The sequence below is a fragment of the Lissotriton vulgaris genome, chromosome 6, assembly GCF_964263255.1.
Source record: "Lissotriton vulgaris chromosome 6, aLisVul1.2, whole genome shotgun sequence".
Classification (NCBI taxonomy): Eukaryota; Metazoa; Chordata; class Amphibia; order Caudata; family Salamandridae; genus Lissotriton; species Lissotriton vulgaris.
Genome location: NC_141694.1, coordinates 975,421,365 through 975,441,250, shown reverse-complemented (window position 1 = coordinate 975,441,250; position 19,886 = coordinate 975,421,365). Strand labels below are relative to the sequence as shown.

The following is a 19,886-nucleotide window of genomic DNA, read 5'->3' as shown; positions in this document are numbered from 1 at the left end:
TAAACCAATATTTTTTCCCATTCACAAACGTAACCGTATTCGCCTTACAAGGGGCCATGACATTGTTTTAAGGAAGCAATCCAGTGGTTGCAATGAGCTATATGAACAAGCATAACATTAAACACATGGAAAGCCCAGCAACTGAGATAAACTGAACTTAGGGAGTGAATATTTTCAGAACTCATGCCCTTTTAAATTACAGATAAAAAGTGCTTACCTGCAGCCACAATTTATTCTTCACGGCATCCCTCCCTGTAGCAATGCACTGAAATGTGGCATTTTGTCCTGCATTTACTTCCACATCTCCCAACCTTAAGAAATGTGGAGATTTATCTGTAGACATAGAAAAAAACGTGTGTTGCCATATATAAAGAAAGCTTAGCCAACATAATGTTTTATTTTTATACACACTTTTAGAATAGAAAGTTAAACCTGGCAAGAAAAGTTTTTGAAGCATCCCAACAGCAATAAATACACTTATTACAGGACTTTTAACATGCACATAATAAAAGCATGAACTTTCACAGCAACGAATGACAAGGGTACAGACCATTTCCACTGAAATTCTGTTAAATTAATAACACAACTAAAGGAATGATAATAAGAGGAGTAAATACTGAAGAAACAAGTTACATACTTCGGTAACGCAGTTTTGGTACAGCAAAGAACGTTGGGAAGGTGATGCTTTGCCAAGTATAAAAGATGTCATCGCCTTCGGCTAAAAAGAGACCCCATCCGAAGAACCAGCTTGTCTGGGTAGAATGAGCTGTAAGGATGGTTAACAGAGGGCCTGAAGCTCGCTCACCCTCCTTGGCGAGGTTATTGCCAGCAAAAAGACTGTCTTGATGGTAAGCAACATTCACGGGGAGAATACATGAGAAAAGTCAAAGCTAAATTCAAATCTAACTGGGGGCATAATAAAGAGAGAAGAGAAAACCGATGCTATAGCCCCTTTGAAAAATGTATCATAGCAGGTCATTTAAACAACGCAAAAAGACCGAAAGAGCACACCGGTACCCTTTTACCATGCCCAAAACACGCCCCCTGAGGCGTTAGGGACAACACAAACAGCAACACTTCAGGACAACTGACCACAAAGTGCTTCAATTTGGTTGGCAGGTCACCAGGCCACATACTTGTTCAAGAGGCAGGTGTATACAGATTTGGCTGAGGGACACCTAGCTGTCAAAATAACATCCATGACCACCGGAGGGAGACCAACGGCGCTCAGCTGCTGCCACTCAATCTCTAAGCAAAGAGGTGGAGGGTACGTAGGATCAGGTGCACAACGCTGACCTACTGCTATGACAGGAGATCCTCTAGAACGGTGAGTCTGATCGTAACACAAATACTCATGCTAAAGAGTTTGGAATACCATACTCTCCGGGCTCAATCCAGAGCCACAAGGATGACTTGAGCCAGATAGGTCCTGAACTTCTTCAGAACACAATCGAGGCAGGCAGGTATCTGAGGGAATGCATACAGGAGTCCCCAGTCCCAGTCTAAGTGGAATGCACATCCAAGTGAGAGCGGCTTTGGAAACCCTAATGTGCATAAGTGCTGACACTGTGCTTTCTCTGCAGTGGTGAAGAGATCTAGTCAAGGTGCTCCTCATTTACAGAAGAAATCTTGAGCCACCTCCAGGTTTAATTGCTGTTCATGTTTTGCAAGGTATCGATTGTGGAGATTTTCTGCCTTAGCGTTCAAAGATCCAGCCAGGTGCTGCACCACCAGGAAAGTTCCTTGGCTTTTTAGCCATGTACAGAGGCTCATACCCCACCCCGCCCTGCATGTTGCAGTACCACATGGTAGTGGTTCTGTCTGTGAACACCTGAACCAAACTCCCTTTGATTGGTGCCGGGAATGTCTTTCAACAAAATGGATAGCACTTAGCTCCAACATGTTGATGTGGATCCAAACCTACACCGGAAACCAGAAGAATCTGGTCTCCACTTCTCCCCTGTGGCTGTCCCAACGCGGCAGCAAGGCATCTGTCACCACTGTCAACTTTAGGTGAGGTTGGGACAGGGGGTCAGCCACTGACCTAATTGCGGTCCAGTAGCCACTAATTGAGATCTCTTGCAGTTTCCTCTGAAATCTGGATGGGATCATAGAGATTCCTCTGCGACTTCAGATTTCATGGCGGAGACAGCATTTGCCACCTGGCGGATTTAACTAGCAGAATACATGAAGCCATCAGTCGCAAAGTCTCAGAGTGATCATCACTGAAACCCAGAACCAAGGCTGAAACATCAGGATCATAGCCCGAATGTCCTGCATTCTTTGCCGCGGAATGTTGGTGCAAAATTGCACTGCGTGCAGATGGCTCAGATGAAAGGGAGCATCTGGGAGGGACACAGGTGTGACTTTGGCACATTTATAATTAACCCCAACGATGTTAGGATGTTCGCCATATTCTGGAGGTGGTTGATGACTGTCTGGGGTGAGCCTGCTTTCAGAAGCCAGTCATCAAAGTAAGGGAAAACTTGAACCCCCCACCTCCAGAGGAGAACTGTGACCTCCACCATCACCTTCGTGAACACCTGAGGGTCACTGTTGAGGCCAAAGGGGAGCTTAACAAACTATAATTGCTCCTGGACCACCTGTTATGATTTATAATGTACCCCAATATAGGCTTGGGTAGTCACCTAACCTTTAACCTACATTTACCATGCCATTGTACTACATAACAGGTTTGTGCTGACCTTTTCCCTAGTTAGGTGCTGCATAAATGTTGTGTGGATTTCTCCGAAAACTAGCGTAATTTATTATACATGATGATTCTCAGAATCAAAGCAGGACAACCATCTTCTGTATAATAGCTATGTATAAGGGTCATCCCTTTCGTCCTCTTCGGCTGACATGCCACAGCAAGATAGAACCACTGAGGGTACCTACTCGGTATATAAACACCAGATCTTTGCTGGGGCGGGCAGAGGAGAAAGACTTCCATGCTGACACGCAGACACAAGACGCTGTAGTTCCTGCACTGAGACACTCCAGCACGCAATGGTCAGACATCCCTCACGGTGTGTCCATCTCGAGACTAAGACGGGTTCTTTCATTCGCTCACAACAAGTATTGGGGTTGGTTTTTATCCTAGGGGGATTCTTGGCTCTACACCTAAATACATGCTAGGTACATTTAGATTAATCTAGTTAAGGTTAGCATCGTAGGAGTATGTATTATTTCTGTCATGTATCTATATACCTGTATATATCTATTGTTTTAGGACTATGGTAGAATTCTACCATCCGGTTACTCTTGGTGCTTATAATCGTTTATACCAGTTTCTGTGATATGGTTCTAGCAGCACACATATTTCACACTTGAATGACGCTGGTTCAATAAATAATTATTGAAAACATCCTCCATCGTTTTTTCTGTGTACCTCTGAGACAAACTGGGCACGAGTGACAAGAGGAAAGTACTATACTGTTTCCACGATCCCCGAGGGGTCAGGGTTGTCATGTTCGATAGTTGCCAGAAACTATCATCTCCTTGATATGAGGAGTTCATAGTGGCACTGTGAGCTAGCTGGTACATATCAGGCGAACATATCTGGTGGGGATGTCTGGAATCTGTCTTGACACCAGTCCCACAGTTTATGTTGTCTGAACGTGCAGATCCTACATAGATTTATAGGAACTACACAACACACCTTGAACCTCAGATAATGCCTGTGGGCCTGGAGCACATGGTTGTGAAAATAAGAATCCTGTAGGTCCAGCGCCACCATGCAGTCTCTGGGGTCGATGGATGACAAGACCTAGGTCAAGGTGAGTATCTTGAATTTTCCTTCCAGAGAAAGGCATTGAGATGGAGAAGGTCTAAAGTAAGGCAAATGACTTCGTCTTTTTCTGCCACTAAAAAGTAGTGGGAATAGCAAGAATGGTCTACTTCTGATGTGTGCATTGTTTCTATGGCTCCTTTAGCCATAAGAGCATGTAATTCCTGCCATAAGAGGAACAGATGATCCTCTGTCAACCATTCTGTGGATGGTGAGAAGGGCGGCAGAGTATCAAGAAGTGCTACGGTATAACCCCGCTGGATGGTCTGTGGCACTCACTTGCTCAAGGTAATGGTCTGTCACCCTAGAAGAAAGTGTCAGAATTGCCTCGCAACAAGGTGGGTGTGTCGCTATGAACACACTACAGAGGCTTAAGGGTTGCAGGAGCTTGAGGGGAAGCTGACTGGGCTGTATGCTGCCCCTAATGTATATAAGGTCTGTGGGCACCGTGGTCACAAAAGGATGAGGTGAGAGCTGAACCAATTGCACCTTAGGGCGATGTGCAAAGGCTTCACCATAGCCACAGAGGTCGAAAATGTGGATGCCATTGGCATGGTGGGGTTAACAGGTCCAGGGACTGTCTTGTCGCCCTGGTTTCTTTAAAGCACTTCAGAGCTGAAGTTTCCTTATCCCCTAAGAAGACATGAGCCGCCAAATTGCCTGTCCATCAGATTAGTCTGAACACTTCACAAAACTCCAGGGGACTGCATCTAAGTATGCCTACCGATGGCCACACTGGTGCCAATGGCGCTGCCCACATAATTGGCGATATTAAACCCACAATGGACGGTGAACTTTCCTGCATTGAGCCGGTCCTGAATGGCCTGAGAAAAGATGGCGCAAGCCACCTCTGGGACTAGTGGGAAAACATGGGTAAGCAAGTCACATAAGGTGTGTGTACAAAGATCTAGAAGGCAACTGGCATTCAGAGACCACAGTGAGAGTCTCGTGGGTGACAAAACTTGCTTCCCAAAAGTCATAATTCATTTGGATTCCCAATCAGGAGGAAGAGCAGGGAATGTCTTTGGGTTCACCTTACAGGCTGAGGTCTGCAGAACCAACCTCTCAGTGAGGATGTTGAATCAGATTTGCATCCTCCTACACCTGGGTATCTTGCCTTTGGGCAATTCTGGCACTTGATCCGGCCCCCCAAACAGTGCTTAGCCCAGGTTCGTAAGAGAGTGTCGATGAGGGCGTCATTAAATAAAGTAGTAAGGACTCATAACTAGTCTGACCTATTTCAAGCACCTCTGTCCCTACATTCGTTTTTACTTCCTAAGTCTAGATCCAAATGTCAACAGCTCTCAGAATCACCATAGCAAATGACACATTCCTCAATGACAGGGCTTGGAGAGAGCAAGTCAATATTTGGAGAACTGTCCAGTCCACTGGCATATTTGAAATCCTCGTACTATTGGCCTTAAGGTAGGCCTGAGCCAATTCATCTCCAGTATCATACATGCCATTAACCAAATCTGACCCACAACGATCATGCACAAGTGGTGTCCCTTTAGGCCAGGGAACTGTACTGTGTGAGAAGGATAGCCCTTTTGTAGCGGTTTAAACTGCATCAATCGCGGCATCAGTCAAAGTCAGTGCGGTACCGTCTCAAAGTTTGATAGCACTATGGGTGAGCAGCCATCATCTGGCATCAGCAGATGGTACTTTGGCGTAGGAGGGTATTCAGGGCCAAAGTCGGTAGGGACCTGGAATGAGATCCAGGGTGCTCAAATTTGGGCAGGGGCAGGGTGGGATTACCAACCGTCTCCATAGAACGACTTCTAGAAAGGATTCAGGAGGCACTATGACACTCTTGTGCCCTCCAGGAGATTGAGTGTGGTGGGATAGGCCCCTATACCGCTTGGACTTCTTGCGCTTGTTCTTGGATTGGGCAGACACTGATGCTTAGTGAAGAAGAGTGTCACCTCATGCTGTCATAGGGCTTTCAGGTGGATAAAGAAACTTTTGCTGCATGTCTAAGGTTCATGGTCTGACCGCAGACACCATAGGCAAACCAAATGGGGATTAGTCATTGAAAATTCCTAGCAACATCCCCACAAGGCTTTAACCCTGTAGATTTTAGAGGGGACATTGGCCTAGCACACTCTAATTTCTTTTGGGCCAAATGGCTCAAAAAAAGTCAAAGCACAATCTCAATGAGACATGGGGTAGCTCTGGATCGGTGTCTGTAGGTATTTAAACAAAAGAACGAAATGTGTATGGATGCCACCTATTATAAAGCCAGCTACAGCGGCGTAGCCGGGGGGCATTCTTCTTGGGGGCAGCGGAGGTGAGCAAGTCGTGTCTGCCCACTACCACTATCCCGATGCGAGCAAGTCGTCCACCACCCCCTCCTCCCTACCCCCTCTCTTCACCTGCACTGGTCTAAAAACTTACTTAGGGGCCGCCACAGGGGCAGTAGGTTTAGCTACACCACTAGCCAGGTACATCACATTCCGGTGTGGAATGTCGTAGGCTCAGAGCCATTGCCGCGCTGGGATACTGCAAAAGATTTTTCAGATCCATTCTGACTCCCGGAGGAATATTCAAAAGATGAGGGATCTGTGGTTAAAAGTCTCCACCAGAAAATGTAATTTCAGAATTGGAATTCACTTTTAAGAAAGTTTCTCTCTGGTGAATTCATTGATCCTTTGGCGAGTGTGAGGTTGTTAAATGTGACTTGTGTAAAGGAATAGTGACAAGAGCCACAAAGGATGGATTGCAAGTTTGTCAAGTTGAAATGCAATCTGAGCAAAAGGCAAATAAACCCTATATCATCTGTGTGCACCTGAATACGTGACGTCTTCGGATATCTTCTCCCACCATAATGCTCATATTACATTTTAGAAGGCATGTTAGCTGTATTTATGTATGGTTTTTCTATGCTTAAATATTTTTCTTTTCCAAAAGCAAAGTTGCCAGGCACAGTTATGAGTGTGACATTCAGTATTCAGGTGAATAATAACACAAGGACCAATTAAAATGTACAGCTGCTGAACTAATGTCTCATTTCAACTTGTTTATGTGCCTATGTTAATGTTCGTTCTGCATGTTCCAAGACAATGTCATTCAAGAAGCTACAACATTCTTTCCTATCCTGACCCATCCGTTCTGGTCCAGGCCTAGATGGCTGGCCTTGAAATCGTCATTTTGAGTGGTTTCAAGGTGGCACTAGACCTCGCGAAATCAGTAGTAAAAGTGTAGTAGTGTGGCTCACTGGTTAGAGGCGGCAGACCCGAGAGCAGAGGACGGCCCGGGACCAGGGTTCGATTCCCGACGCGGCAGGTTTCTGGACCAGGGTCAGCGGACTCGATAATTCTCTCGCCTCGGTGCCCACTCTGATCAGCGATCACACTCGGCAACTCTGGGCATAAGCTTGCCTCATCTGCACTAACGGCCCCACCAGACCGCCGGGGATGCCTGGTCTCACCCTGGAGATACCCATTAAGGGACCATCTCTCAGGGAAGCCAGGAAGGGTTTCGCAGCGGTCGAAGCGCGGAGATACTCCTCCGGGAGTCGATCCTAGCGCTATATAAACTTGCAATTAATTAATTAATTAATTAATTAATTAATTAATTAATTAACTGGTCGTCACTGCCTTCTCCTGAGTTATAGGTGTCACAATAAACAAGTGGTTTTAAATAACACGCTTGAAAATGACTCGAGCAACCCTCTAGGCCATGGTCTCTTACGCCGTGGCACTCCAGATGGGGAGCAAACTAACAAACCAGTCTTGGTCCGCTTTAATCGCTACAGTTCAGCCCGAAACAGTAGGTCACATCCCACAAGAACGGTAAAAAGCAAGAGCAGGCACGTTTCAGCCGTTTTGGGCCCCATCAGTGAGGTGCCGTTTGGAGTCAAAAGCCTCAGCCACAGTTCAGTTACCCCAATAATCCTGGTGTGCAACAGGAAGACCTTTATCCCTGGCATTCACCATATTCCACAGTGCCTAACAACCCTTGCAGGATGTACACAACCATGGACTTCATTTAGGGGTCGCCGTTGTAACCTCTGGCTTGTTCCTTGCGACCCTTTGCACTGCCTTTGCGACTTCTGGCTTCAGTGGAGGCAAATCAATCCAAGGGCATAAGGCTAACATTTCTTTCAGGTTTCTTTTGCAGAGCTAAGACTTTAATAACTCATGTTGCAATCGGAGGTCCAGTACCAAAGTTACAACAGTCTTAGTTCCGCAGAACAAATAAATTCAGCAGTGCAAAGCATACTCTAATGATTCAAATAAAGAAATGAAAATAAAAACATTTTTATACACGATCTTGTCCATTTTCATTATTGCGAGCACATGGAAAACTATATATTTTATAAAAGCCTCACCTCTGTGCTTTCGTGAGTGATACTAATCAAAATGTTTTAAGAATGTTCAGGAATAATTTATGCCAATAACCTAGTTCACACAATACACGGTCTACATGAGGAAATACAAAATCACTATTTTTAAAATCTTTTTGTTCGTGTTCTACATTTTTCTCTTCGGGGTATACACTAGAGAAAACATTAAATAACAGTTTTAGAGTAAATAATTTGGATTCCCAGTGTTTAGGGTTTTTGTTGCACTATATTCTCCTCTTCCAACAAACGCGTTTTCATACAATACAAAAATAGAAGGGTGCAATGTTCCTATAATGTTAGCACCTTATTTAAGATTGTGTTATATAAAATGGACATCTAGCTGTATTAGTAACTGTTGTGTTATTTTATAATTCTACGCATAGGAGGCTCTTAACTTCTGTAATGTCAGCTATTGTGATGTCATCAGGTTTAAGGTCATGTAGTATCACTGACCGAAAAGATTCTGTATCGAAGATCATGTGATGTCACTACCCGTTATGTCATGGGTTGGTCAAAGGGTGGTAATGTTATGTCACTTTAGTAACCCTTAGAATTTTAGTGACTTGATGCTTATGTGCACAACCAGGACCATACCAGAGCAGTCATCCAAGCACCTTTTGGTAAGTGATCTCTGCGAAGTGTGACATAAGTAACAAGTATTCTGAATCTGAGTTTTGTTCCTCGGCACCTTTGGGGAAGACTCTCTTGAACCCTGATGGTGCTGTTCTCCCATAAGAGTTCCTATAGAAGGGGGCGTGGCTTGTGGAGCCAAGATGGTGGACGCATTGTAAAAGTGCTCCTGGACCCTTCCTCCATCCGCCTGTAATCCTTACCGTGAACGTGTCATCCAAACCGCTGCTACTACTTCACGGAACCTCCGGCTGTACTCTGGGAGAGCAGGACCCCGAGCCTCGTCCTCCTGCTGTGGTGTTCCAGCTGGCCGTGCCTTGCGGCCAAGATGGCGACTTCCGCACCCGGACTTTGACTCAGGCTGCTCTCGATGCACTCTGCCCGGCTTGCCGCCTATCGCTGAGGTGCCTGGAGGAATCCGCTTAGCTGAGGGGGCACCCGCCTTCCTTCTGGTCTGTTAGTTTCCCCGGCCGGTGCGGGAAGTGGCGGACCGGAGGTACGGAATCCTGGTGGCCTGCTGAGGGGACCGCATTCTTCGCCTGCGTTCCGGCCTCCCCGGCGGCGCTGCCGCTGCATCGACTGTCGTGTCGGACAGCGGGGAGGCTGGAGGAGGGTGCTCACGGGCCCTGAGGCGGCGACCATTCTTGCTGTCTTCCGAGGGCCCCCCAACTTGTTGGTGCTTGGAGGAACGGCCCGGCATCCTGGGGGACCACAACTCATCGATGTCTCCTTATCTCCCGGTGGAGTGGATGTACCCTCGGCCGCCGTATGGGGCGGCGGGGGGGCTGAGGGACAGTGCCTGTTGCCCTTTGCGACCCGCAAGCTACATGCCTCAGGGGGCCTAGCGGATGAACGTCTCGATGGTGGCAGAGGCCCCCGATCTGTACACCTCTGAGCCTGCCCCTACCTCACCAACTCCTGGTCCCTCATTTGGCCTATCCCATGATTTGGCCTCCACCTGTGCCCCGATCTAATCTGGTGGTCTAGCTGTGAGGCCAGCTGTCGCGCTGGACGGCAGGGACTGCGGTACAGCGGCTGCCGCCCAAGAGGTAATTGAGGGCCCCAGGACTGTGGAGTGTCGGTTGGTGGGTGAGCCCAGTGACGGAGGGGGTCCTGGGACATATGCTGGGGGCGACCCGTGCAAATGTGTTGTCAGCTAGGATGTAGACTGGCTTCATGTGGCCCCATCTGCCTTCAGTCCGGTCTGAGTCCTTCCTTCCCGCTTCACCCGGACCGCGCAGGAGTGGACTCGGTCCCCCCCAGGCCCTGCGGCCATCTGTGGGATATTGCATGGCATGCAGTGATCCTGGGCAAGGGGTGGTTCCGGGGACGACATCGGCCGCATAGCTCAAGCGGCGGGGGATTCTGAACTGGGCCCATCCTTCATTTGCTGGGCCCCCGTCATTCTCTGAGCGCTGAACTTGATGTGTGGAGGGGGCTCTAATGGTCCCGCCCATTGCTTCGCCGCTGTCCCGCCACTACCTGGGCCCACAACCCTGATTCATCTGTGCCCGGTCAGCGAAGGGCCCCGCCACTCAAACTAAGTTGGACCGTTTTACCACATCGTATAACAGTGTGGCTGGGGGCCCGCTGAACAAGAGCCTCCACTGCCCATGGATCTGTCCACCATATTACAGGTAACCCACGCATTGCAAACTTCAGTGGAGGGCAAGATCGCTCAGGTGCGTGTGGACATGACCCTTATCCGGCAGGACCTTCGGAATGCCAATGACCGTATCAAGGAGACTGAAACACGGATCTCCACTGTAGAGGTGGCATCGAACAACTCAAGGGGCAGATGGCCCGTCTCCAGTCTCACACCAAAAAATTACACCGCTGAGCAGAAGATGCGGAAAACCGGTCCCCGCGCAACAACCTCCGCTTGGTGGGATTTCCAGAGGGAGCGGAGCAGGACCACACAACGGACTTCCTGGATCAGTGGCTAGGTCGTGGGTCCCTGAGGGCTCTCTCTCCCCATGGTTCGCGATTGAGCGGGCCCACAGATCCCTTGTCTCTAAACCACCACCGGGTGCACCTCCTCGACCAGTCATAATGTGAATTCTCAACTTCAAAGATCGTGATGTCATCCTGGCTGAAGTCCGCAAACAAAAGCGTCTCCTCTACTAGAACCACACAATCATGATCTTCCCGGATTATACCCTTAAGGTCCAGCTTGAACGTCGATCCTTTGGTGAGGTTAAGCAGAAACTGCGGGCGCTCAATATCCAATATGGTCTTTTTTTCCCGGCACGCCTGAGTGCGTTGTTCACCAACAAAACCTTGTTTTTTGACTCTCCTACTGAGGCTTGGGCAACTTAAGAGCACCCCTTTCCGACTGGCGACCGGGTTTTGCCCCTGGGGGGAGCGGGCGGCGGACCTGTCCGTCCCTCAGCCGCAGCGCAACCGCACCTGCAGGTGCAGTGGGCAGAGACAGGCCTGGTCAGACCCCCCCGTGCTCCCTCGGCAACCAACGCTACTCTCGGGCGAGTCTATGGCCGGGAGGCGCTCTGGCTCCTCCTGCCGCCTGGAGTGTGGAGGTGCTCCGCCCCGGCCTTCTCTTCTGATCTTCCAGATACTGACCTCCCGCATTGCCCGATGCTCCCGAGGGATCCTGCCTAATCCCATCTCTGCCTGCCGGGCTTAGCTCCGCAGCCGGAGACTGTGTTTTGACTTATGTTTTCTTTTCCTCCGATGATCTTGTTTATGTACATCCTGTCGAGGGGTCCTCCACGTTTCCCCAATCCCAAACATTTTAGCTTGGTCCTGTTTCACTTGTTCATTGTTGGGGCGACAGATGCTTTCGTTCATGAAGTGTGGGGTGGGGGTGGGGAGGGGGAATGGGGACCGTTGTCCTGTGTGGGTTTTTTGTTCAGTTCTGTTTCCATCACCTTTAATTTTTCTACACCAACATTCACACAGCACCCAGACTTGCACCCGACTGAGTATACAGACTTCCCTCTGGACACTACACTCCGCCCTCGGGCTACCCTTCTTCATGTAGGCCCCCTATGGGCCTCTAAAGCCACGCACTCCCACCATGCCAACATGCCTGATACACCTCTACTAAGAACTTCTTTATGCATAATGTCTTGGAATATTACCAGCCTCCTGGACCGTTTCAAGCGGATGGCTGTCTTGCGCTATGCGCAATGCCTTGGGGTGGACATATTACTGCTACAGAAGACACACTTGCTGGGTAACAGTTGCCCCTTTCTAGCGCGCTATGGATACGACAGGGAGTGGCACTCGGGGATCCAGAGGGGTGACGATTCTGGTGAAGCGCTCTCTTCTTGTCATTGTGCAGACAACCCTCGATGCTCAGGGCACATTTGTGGCCCTCAGCGGTAAATTACACGGGAGCCCCATCAACCTTGTATCGCTCTATTTTCCTACCTCAATGCCAACGGCAACACTAGACAAATCTGCAGATCTCCTGGCGTCCCTACCATTAGGTCCCACTTATCTTGGGGGTGATTTCAATGCGGTCTCCTCACCTGACCTCGATACGACCGGTCCCCCTTCCCCTAGTAGAATCGCACAGACGAAGCAGATGAGGACCTGGTCCGAGTCCCTGGGTCTGTGTAATGCTTGGTATATATGGCACCCACATTCTAAGCAGTTTACACACACTTCTGCAGCACATCACACGCAGGCACGTATTGATGCCATTTTTGTCCCATCAACAGATTGCCATACGGTTCAAGATGTTGCCATCCTCCCACGTGGTATCTCGGATCACTCCCCGGTAACGATTCGCACGGCCCACCTCTATCCGGCAGATATGGAGACTTAATGCCTGGCTCCTCCAAGACAGGGAGTTCCGGAAGGTGGTGGGTCAGGAACTCAAACAATACTTACTTTCTAATGAAGGATCCGTTTCCTCTCCGGGTGTTCTGTGGGAGGCGGGCAAAGCCACGATTAGAGGGATTGCTATGGGCCAGCTTAAACGTCAGCGGCAAGTCCAAGTAGATCAAATAACCAGTCGGGAGGCGCAGGTTCTGCACCTCGAGCGAGCTTCTACTCAGCCTCCAGATGCCCCTGAAGCCAGACTTCTTTCCCGGCTCCAGTCAGAAATCAAGCAATTGTCGCTGGAGGCGGCCAAACTCCTTTGGTGATCATCCGTGGCCAGCGTGTATGGTTGGGGCGCCAAGAATGGTTTGCTCCTCCATCACCTTGCCACATATCCTAGGGTAAACCGCATAATTCCAGAGGTCATGCCACAGGACGACTCGTTGTGCCGTTCTGCGTAGGGGATGGCCTGTGCCTTTGCCTCCTATTATCAACAATACGAGGCCAGACCCCCGTCCCTTTCTCACACAGGCATGTTGGAGGTCCGGGCTGACCTCCTCCCCAGCTTAGACCCCGTCAGCCAGGAAGATCTTGATAGCTCCAACACGCATGTGGAGATAGAGGGAGTGATTGCCATTGTCTCCTCTGGCAAGACACTGGGCCCAGAGTATTACATGCAGTATAGGGACATTCTCACTCCGCATCTGGCGGGGCTGTTTCGGGTGGCCGTTGAAAAGAGCTCCTTCCCGCAGGAAACAGATATGACACCATTGTGGTTCTCCCCAAGTCCCAACCACCTTCAACAAGGTGTGCGGACTACCCCCCTATCTCCCTCCTTAATAGCGAGATTAAACTGTTCGCCAAGATCCTTGCCCAACGACTCAAACCCCATTTGGCCACGCTGGTCCATCCCGACCAGTGCAGGTTCATGCCCTCACGTGGCACCAGGCACTGTCTCCGTAGACTGCAAGTCGCCTTGGCACATCGTCATCTTCTCACTCCATATCTCGCGATTCTTCTGGTGGACTTCGAAAAGGCCTTTGATTCAGTGGATTGGTTTTTTTTTTAGAGGATGTCCTCGAAAAGATGGGACTTGGTCCCCGTTTTCGTGCCAGGGTTAAGGTTCTTTACGCCTCCCCGCACCCATGTCCATGTGAACGGGGTACTGTCAGAGCACTTCTCGGTTCGCAGGGGAACAAGACAGGGTAGTCCCTTATCCCCCCTGCTTTTCGCCTTGGTGATGGAGCCCTTGGTATCCATGGTGCGATCGTGCGAACAAATGCAAGCATGGGAGTGGCCCAACAACGACCCAGACAAAATTGCACTCCATGCGGATGACGTTTTCATCTACTTGGCAGATCCCACCCGGTCAGGCCCCCATTGCCTCTGCATCCTGCACCTCTTTGAATTGGCCTTCGGCTGAACCCTGATAAGTATGCCCTGGTTTCCCTCCACCTGTCATGGAAATGTTTTGACTGGGAATCCAACATTCCTGTTCGCCGTCAATCCTTCAAACATTTGGGGATATGGATGACCTTGCTTCCTGAGCTCAGCTGAGCCCTCAGCGTTGCCCCCCCCCGGTGGGAAGGGTTAAGGCAGACCTCCAGAAGTGGCAACCACTGCCCTGAACCCCATGGGGAGGATTGCCCTATTTAAAATGATGGTGCTCCCCGCTTCCTCTATGTATTACAAAACACCCTCGTGGGCTTTCCCAGTACCTGGTTCCGTGAACTCCATAGCATAGCCAGTAAGTTTTTTTATGGGGGAAAGGTAGGGCCCGATTGGCACTCAATGTTTGTAGGATCCCCTCGTTCGATGGGGGTTTGGGAATGACTGTTCTCTATTTGTATTATTTGGCCACGCGTCTTCTCTACATACATGATTGGTTCAACGGGGGTTGGTCCGACCCGGCTTATAGGCTCGAGGTAGGGGAATTGGGCTTCGCCAGGATTCAGGCTATGTTGTACAGGCCCCTATTCCCTCACGTTTAACAGAGGTAACGCACTCTGTGTTGCTGGCCTGGCGGGCTGCATTGCGGCATACCAAATGGACGCACACACTGACCCAATGTACACCTTTGTGTCAGGAGACTTGGCTCAAGGAAGTGAACACATTGCATGGCTTCAGGGACTGGGATCTCATAGGCATTTCGCAGCTAGGCATTATGTGGGTGGGGGAATCACATGCGGTCCTTCGGTGACCTTCAAAACAGGTATTCCTTGCATCAGTCGCAATTCTATAGGTACTTGCAGTTGCGCCACACCCTCCGCATCCACCTTGCGACAGGTACATGTCTTCCCGACCACAGCCCGCCTGAGGCCCAGATAATTTTCGGTGACCTGGGGAGGGGCGGCATCTCCCGCATTGATCGCACATTGATCAACAATGCCCCCACTTCCTTGGACCGACTGCTGGCTCAATGGGAGGGCACCTTGGATGAGGAGGATTGGCGTGACTCCCTTATGGCTCCTAGGACAGTCACTGCCTCTGCTAGATTGCGCTTGGTGCAACTATATTATTTATGTGCTGCATATCTCACCCCGATGCCCCTTCACCGAGCCGGACTCAGCCCAACTTTCGCTTGTGCTAGATGTGGTCACGATCCCGCAGACTTTTTCCATATGGTATGGATATGCCCCCGCTTGGAGCGGTTCTGGGGGGAGATTGAGGAGGACCTCACAAAGGTTTTGGGATGGGAGGTCCCCCATGACCCAAAGCACACGATCCTGGGCATCACTGATGGGCTGGATGGGTCGCGGAATGAAAAGTTGTTTTACAGTACAGCAATGGTGGTTGCCAAAAGAGACATTGCAGCCTCCTGGAAGATCTCAGAGCGTTGGACAATGGAGGACTGGGGTGGACTGGTGTGCCACGCAGGAGAAGGTTATGTATGAGGCTCGTGGATGTCCTAAGAAATACCATAGGGTTTGGGGGAAATGGTTGCGGGATGTGGTTTAGTCATGTAGGGAAAGTCCAACTTTATATTTATATGCTCTTACCAATGTGTGTAAACCAGGTGGTGCTAATTTCCTATCTTAGTCCTAGAATTTCATGGTGTAGGGCAGTATTGCTGGTGTATTTCTATTATTTTGTCAATGTAAATAAAAATGTGTTTATCAACAAAAAAAAAGTTCCTATACAAAGGTGTAACCAGTCCTGCCATAACCAAACTCTACTTAACCAAATCTCCCTACATTGCTGGGTGTGGTGGTGAAGGAATCTGTTAAGTCTAGGGACAAGTATAGATCTTCTCCAGTGCCTTCTGGAGCAAAAGGGAACACTGGCACTTGATGACCAGGTGCTGTTCTGCGTCAGACAAACAACAAGAACCAAGAGAGAAAGAACAAGCCTGACTTAAATGCAAAGAGATGGTGAACAAGTTGTTAGTGGGAACCAGCTCTATCAGACACAAAGCAGGAAAAGTCATCGGCAAGAAGAAACAAAAGAGCCAAACAATGGACCCATATAGGTTGGAGGAAGAACACAAGATCTACCTCCCCTGCAGGAATCACTAAAGACCTCCCTTTCTTCGTCCGTACACACTCTGTCAGGTAAATGCTGACTACAGAGTGCCTAAATTCTTAAATAGCCATGAGGCCAAGCAACTGGTGAAGGATACGTATACAAAACTGCATTTCATATCCAAGATAGCATAGTATTAAAAAACGGTAACAGTGGCAGAATTGCTGGATGACAGCTCACACATTGTAGGCATTGCCATACGATAAACAAAAGAAAACTCCTAAAGAGTTAGGATGTGGAAATGTTAATTCAATCTTTAGCAAGGAAGGATCAAGTTGCCCACAACACATTCATACACCAAAGACGTTGACCCTGTTCTGTCCAGTAATCAAGAAAATTGCCAGATAGTAGAGACGAGTATGAATTGAATGTTAAAGTAATGAAAGATAGTGTGGCATGCCAAGATCGTCAAACTTCGAGTAGGCACATGCATTGGGGTACTGTACTGTCTCTCAGATTGAAATTGTTACAGGTGCTGCAACTAAATATTATAGTGCTCTTTGAAGAACTCGGAGGACACAAGTGAACGTATAAATAAAGCGACTTACTCTTAGTTCATGAGTTCTCTTCCACCATCGATATGTAGCTATCATGCTGCCTTGTGGAAAGTACAGCTGTTAATTTAGAGGTTGCTCATCCAGTACAACAGTTACACGGCGTACAAGTAACTTTCACCCCACCCATACTGGTGACACTAGCGGAGGAAAATGTAATGATGCAGGTGTCATCTTTGAAAAAAAAATAGTGATCCAATGGCGATTACTATTTGGAATGGTAAACCTATATTTTTTTTCATCAAATATTGTCAGCGCGAACATGCTTGCAGTGTGGAGTGATCTGGCAACAAATGGCGCTCAAAAAACAGAGGACATAGGGAGCTAGGGAAGAAGTGCAGAATCACAGGGGGGGGGCAGCAAAGGGGAGTGGAAAGCCACAGAGCAGGGGGAGCAACTGGCAGTGGACTGAAAGGGGCGAGGAAGCAGCAGAGAGATACAAAAATGGTTTGAAATGCAGTGGCCTGGCAGCAAACAGCAGCTGCGTGGCCTGCCAAAACAATTTTAATTTGTATTTAAATCGTGGGAAGTGGGAGATCAACGGAGCACGTGGGGCTCAAGTGAAGGGGAAGCAAGAGGAGGTGGGTATTGAAGGTGGGAGACCAGCACACAAGTCATCACAAGGAAACCAATGGTCTTTCTTGACATGGTTGATGAAAAAGGCAGTTTCAGCAATGCGACAAGCGAAAGGAAAAAGTCAGCCAGTCAAAAGGATAGTTAAGAGGCTATCCTCTAGGGGATGGACAAACACAAGTAGAGGAAGGCAAGCCATTAAATAAGAAGCAAGCAAATGAGAGTAACAAACCCAACCAATGGTAAGCAATGGGCAAGCTCTAAGCACATTGGAAATTTATGGTATGATTGAAAAAAGGTCTTTCACCAACAAAATTTAAAAGCGGTCTGTAGGATACGACTTTAAAAAGGAGCCAAACTGTCTTTTGAGATCCCGACAGAGAGATTGGCGGAAGGGTGATGATAATGAATCTACTGGTTATTGATAGCAGAACTACTATAAATGTAACTTAATCATACCCCTGCATCTTGACTCTCCCTGTACTGAAAGGGTGTGCAGATTTCACAATTTAAACGAAGACAAAGGAGGAACCAGAAATCTTAATTAAGCAGCCTACGCACAAGCAAAGGTGCTTCCCAAAACATTATGACCAAGTTGCAAACCTCTTTAGCAGGGAGCCTTAAGCATGCAATGCTTGCAGGATGAGTGGGGAGTAGCCCAAGCAACTGCCCTACATCTATCTACAAGGCAAAGCCAGATAAGCTAACTTGGCTTTGGTGGAGTGTGCTTGGACACCACATCGAACACTAGTTCACCACAAGGATTAACAGTCAGAAATGTAGAGCATAATCCACTTAAAGTCAGATGCAGCTTAGCATGCCCACTGTCTCCAGGTCACAAAACAAGTAAACTATAGACTGCAGACCCCCAATTTCTCAGTAAAAGAGAGGCGCACATTCGATTTCATGATTATGCAGTGTTCCTCTGCTCAGGAAACTTGCAGTTGCAGATACTAGGCTGCAAGAACTTACCACCACCCCCAGAATGAAGGAAAATGGAGTCATCAGGCTTTTCTATCAATCACTGCTGTCGCATGGTCAACCTTGCCATATAAAATGTGAAGCCTACAGGTGTTCACCCGCTAACCAGCGCAATGGATACTCAGTCTGCAACTTAGAGCTGGCTACCAAAGCCTCCTGTAGTTGCTGAGTAAACTGCACAATTATGCCAACCGAGATTTCTTGGCTAAAACCAATGGGTGAACTTTCTTATTTTCTCTTTTACTGTGATTGTTTGGTATAGGGCTTCACGGCAGTCACCCAAAAATATGTTAGTGCCCCAGTAATGAGGGGTTCAAATTGAGACATGATACACAGGGTGCAGGATTCTATACTTGACTAAAGCGAGGTCTCCCCTCTCACTGGGAATGTGTTCTCCATGTAAAATAAAGAGAATGTCAGAGACCCAGACAAGGCTAAGCAAAGCTGTGGGGCTCAGAATGAAAGCACTTGGGAATATATTTGAATTACAGCAGAGTTCTGGGACTCTGACAACTTGGAGGAAGGCAAATGGGAACACCCCCTCCAATCAATCATCAGGCCATTCTTCCACAAGCATCCTACTCATTCCTGCTGTAGCACAGTGGCATCACAGAGAGTTTGATAGTCTAATACATCTAGAACGGTACTCATGGGTGTGGAGGTAAAAAAATGCATAGTAAGGCTGTTCACTCTTGTTGACCTTGTTTTTTATTGGTGATGGCAAGAACAATACGCTCAATTCCTGTTGGTGTCCACCTTAGAGACATATGACTAGAGTTCCAATTCTGTTTTCTCACAATTCACCCCCTTCTTCTCACTTACTAGCCTCATGGTCAGCTAACGCTGGGAATGCATTTATAGGCCAATGTTAGGAAAGTACTCATTTAGGACTAAGAATATGCAATACCAAGAATTAATGTGGTCTACATACTGACATCCATGCTGTGTTATAAGGCTATCGACAGTCACTAAAAAAGGAACATTAACACATTATAGGTCGACAGCAGGTCACAGGACCAAAAGCTACTCTGCACTTTTTCAGCACCACTCTTTGCGAAACAAGGAAAGAGAATTCATGGGATTGGTGAACAGTGATAATGCTTCTGGTAAACATAATCTATAGTGAAACACCAAACTGATACTATGTTTTCTTTGAATGCATGGTTGCTCGCTACTTAAACCCAAAGAACAAGTTACTTAGCTTTTTTTAACTCCCTGAAAGAGAGTTACCAATCTAACCGCAGATTCCTCACCTTTAGATCATTCCCCAGGTGCCAGACTGGCTATATACTACCAGATGGGACTGTGTGGCGCAATGTTGCCTTTGTTCTGCTCCAAAAGGGACGAAGCTGATCCACAAATAAGTGCCACCCTTGTGCACCAACATACATTTCTTGTTGGACTCTATCCACACCCTCAGACACGGAACACAAAACAGCTGAAAGTAACATTTTGTTGATCGCTAATTTGAACTTTCTTAGATGGTACAGAGAGACCAATGCAGGGAACGTAGTAGGGCAGTGAGGTATATGCAATTAAATATCAAATAGATCGATTATCCACCAGAAAGAGCATTACAAAGGTAATTAACATGTTCTTATGATAGATCCCTTTAGCTGCATATTCCTCACTTTTAAAACAGATACCAGAACAGTCCCTCCCATGGTAGTGGGTCTGTTAAGTGGGCTCAGACAAAGTC

The 19,886-nt window shown here is 48.0% G+C and overlaps 1 protein-coding gene across 7 annotated transcripts in view; it reads right to left on the bottom strand.

The window, feature by feature from the left end:
• The window catches only part of PTPRK (protein tyrosine phosphatase receptor type K), a 1,685,403-nt gene that overhangs the window by 950,028 nt on the left and 715,489 nt on the right, over positions 1 to 19,886 (bottom strand). For all 7 annotated transcript variants that reach the window (XM_086927009.1, XM_086927007.1, XM_086927008.1 and 4 more), the window contains exon 5: positions 218 to 333. In XM_086927009.1, coding sequence (XP_086783135.1) covers positions 218 to 333 — 116 coding nt within the window. The remainder of the gene's footprint in view (positions 1 to 217; positions 334 to 19,886) is intronic.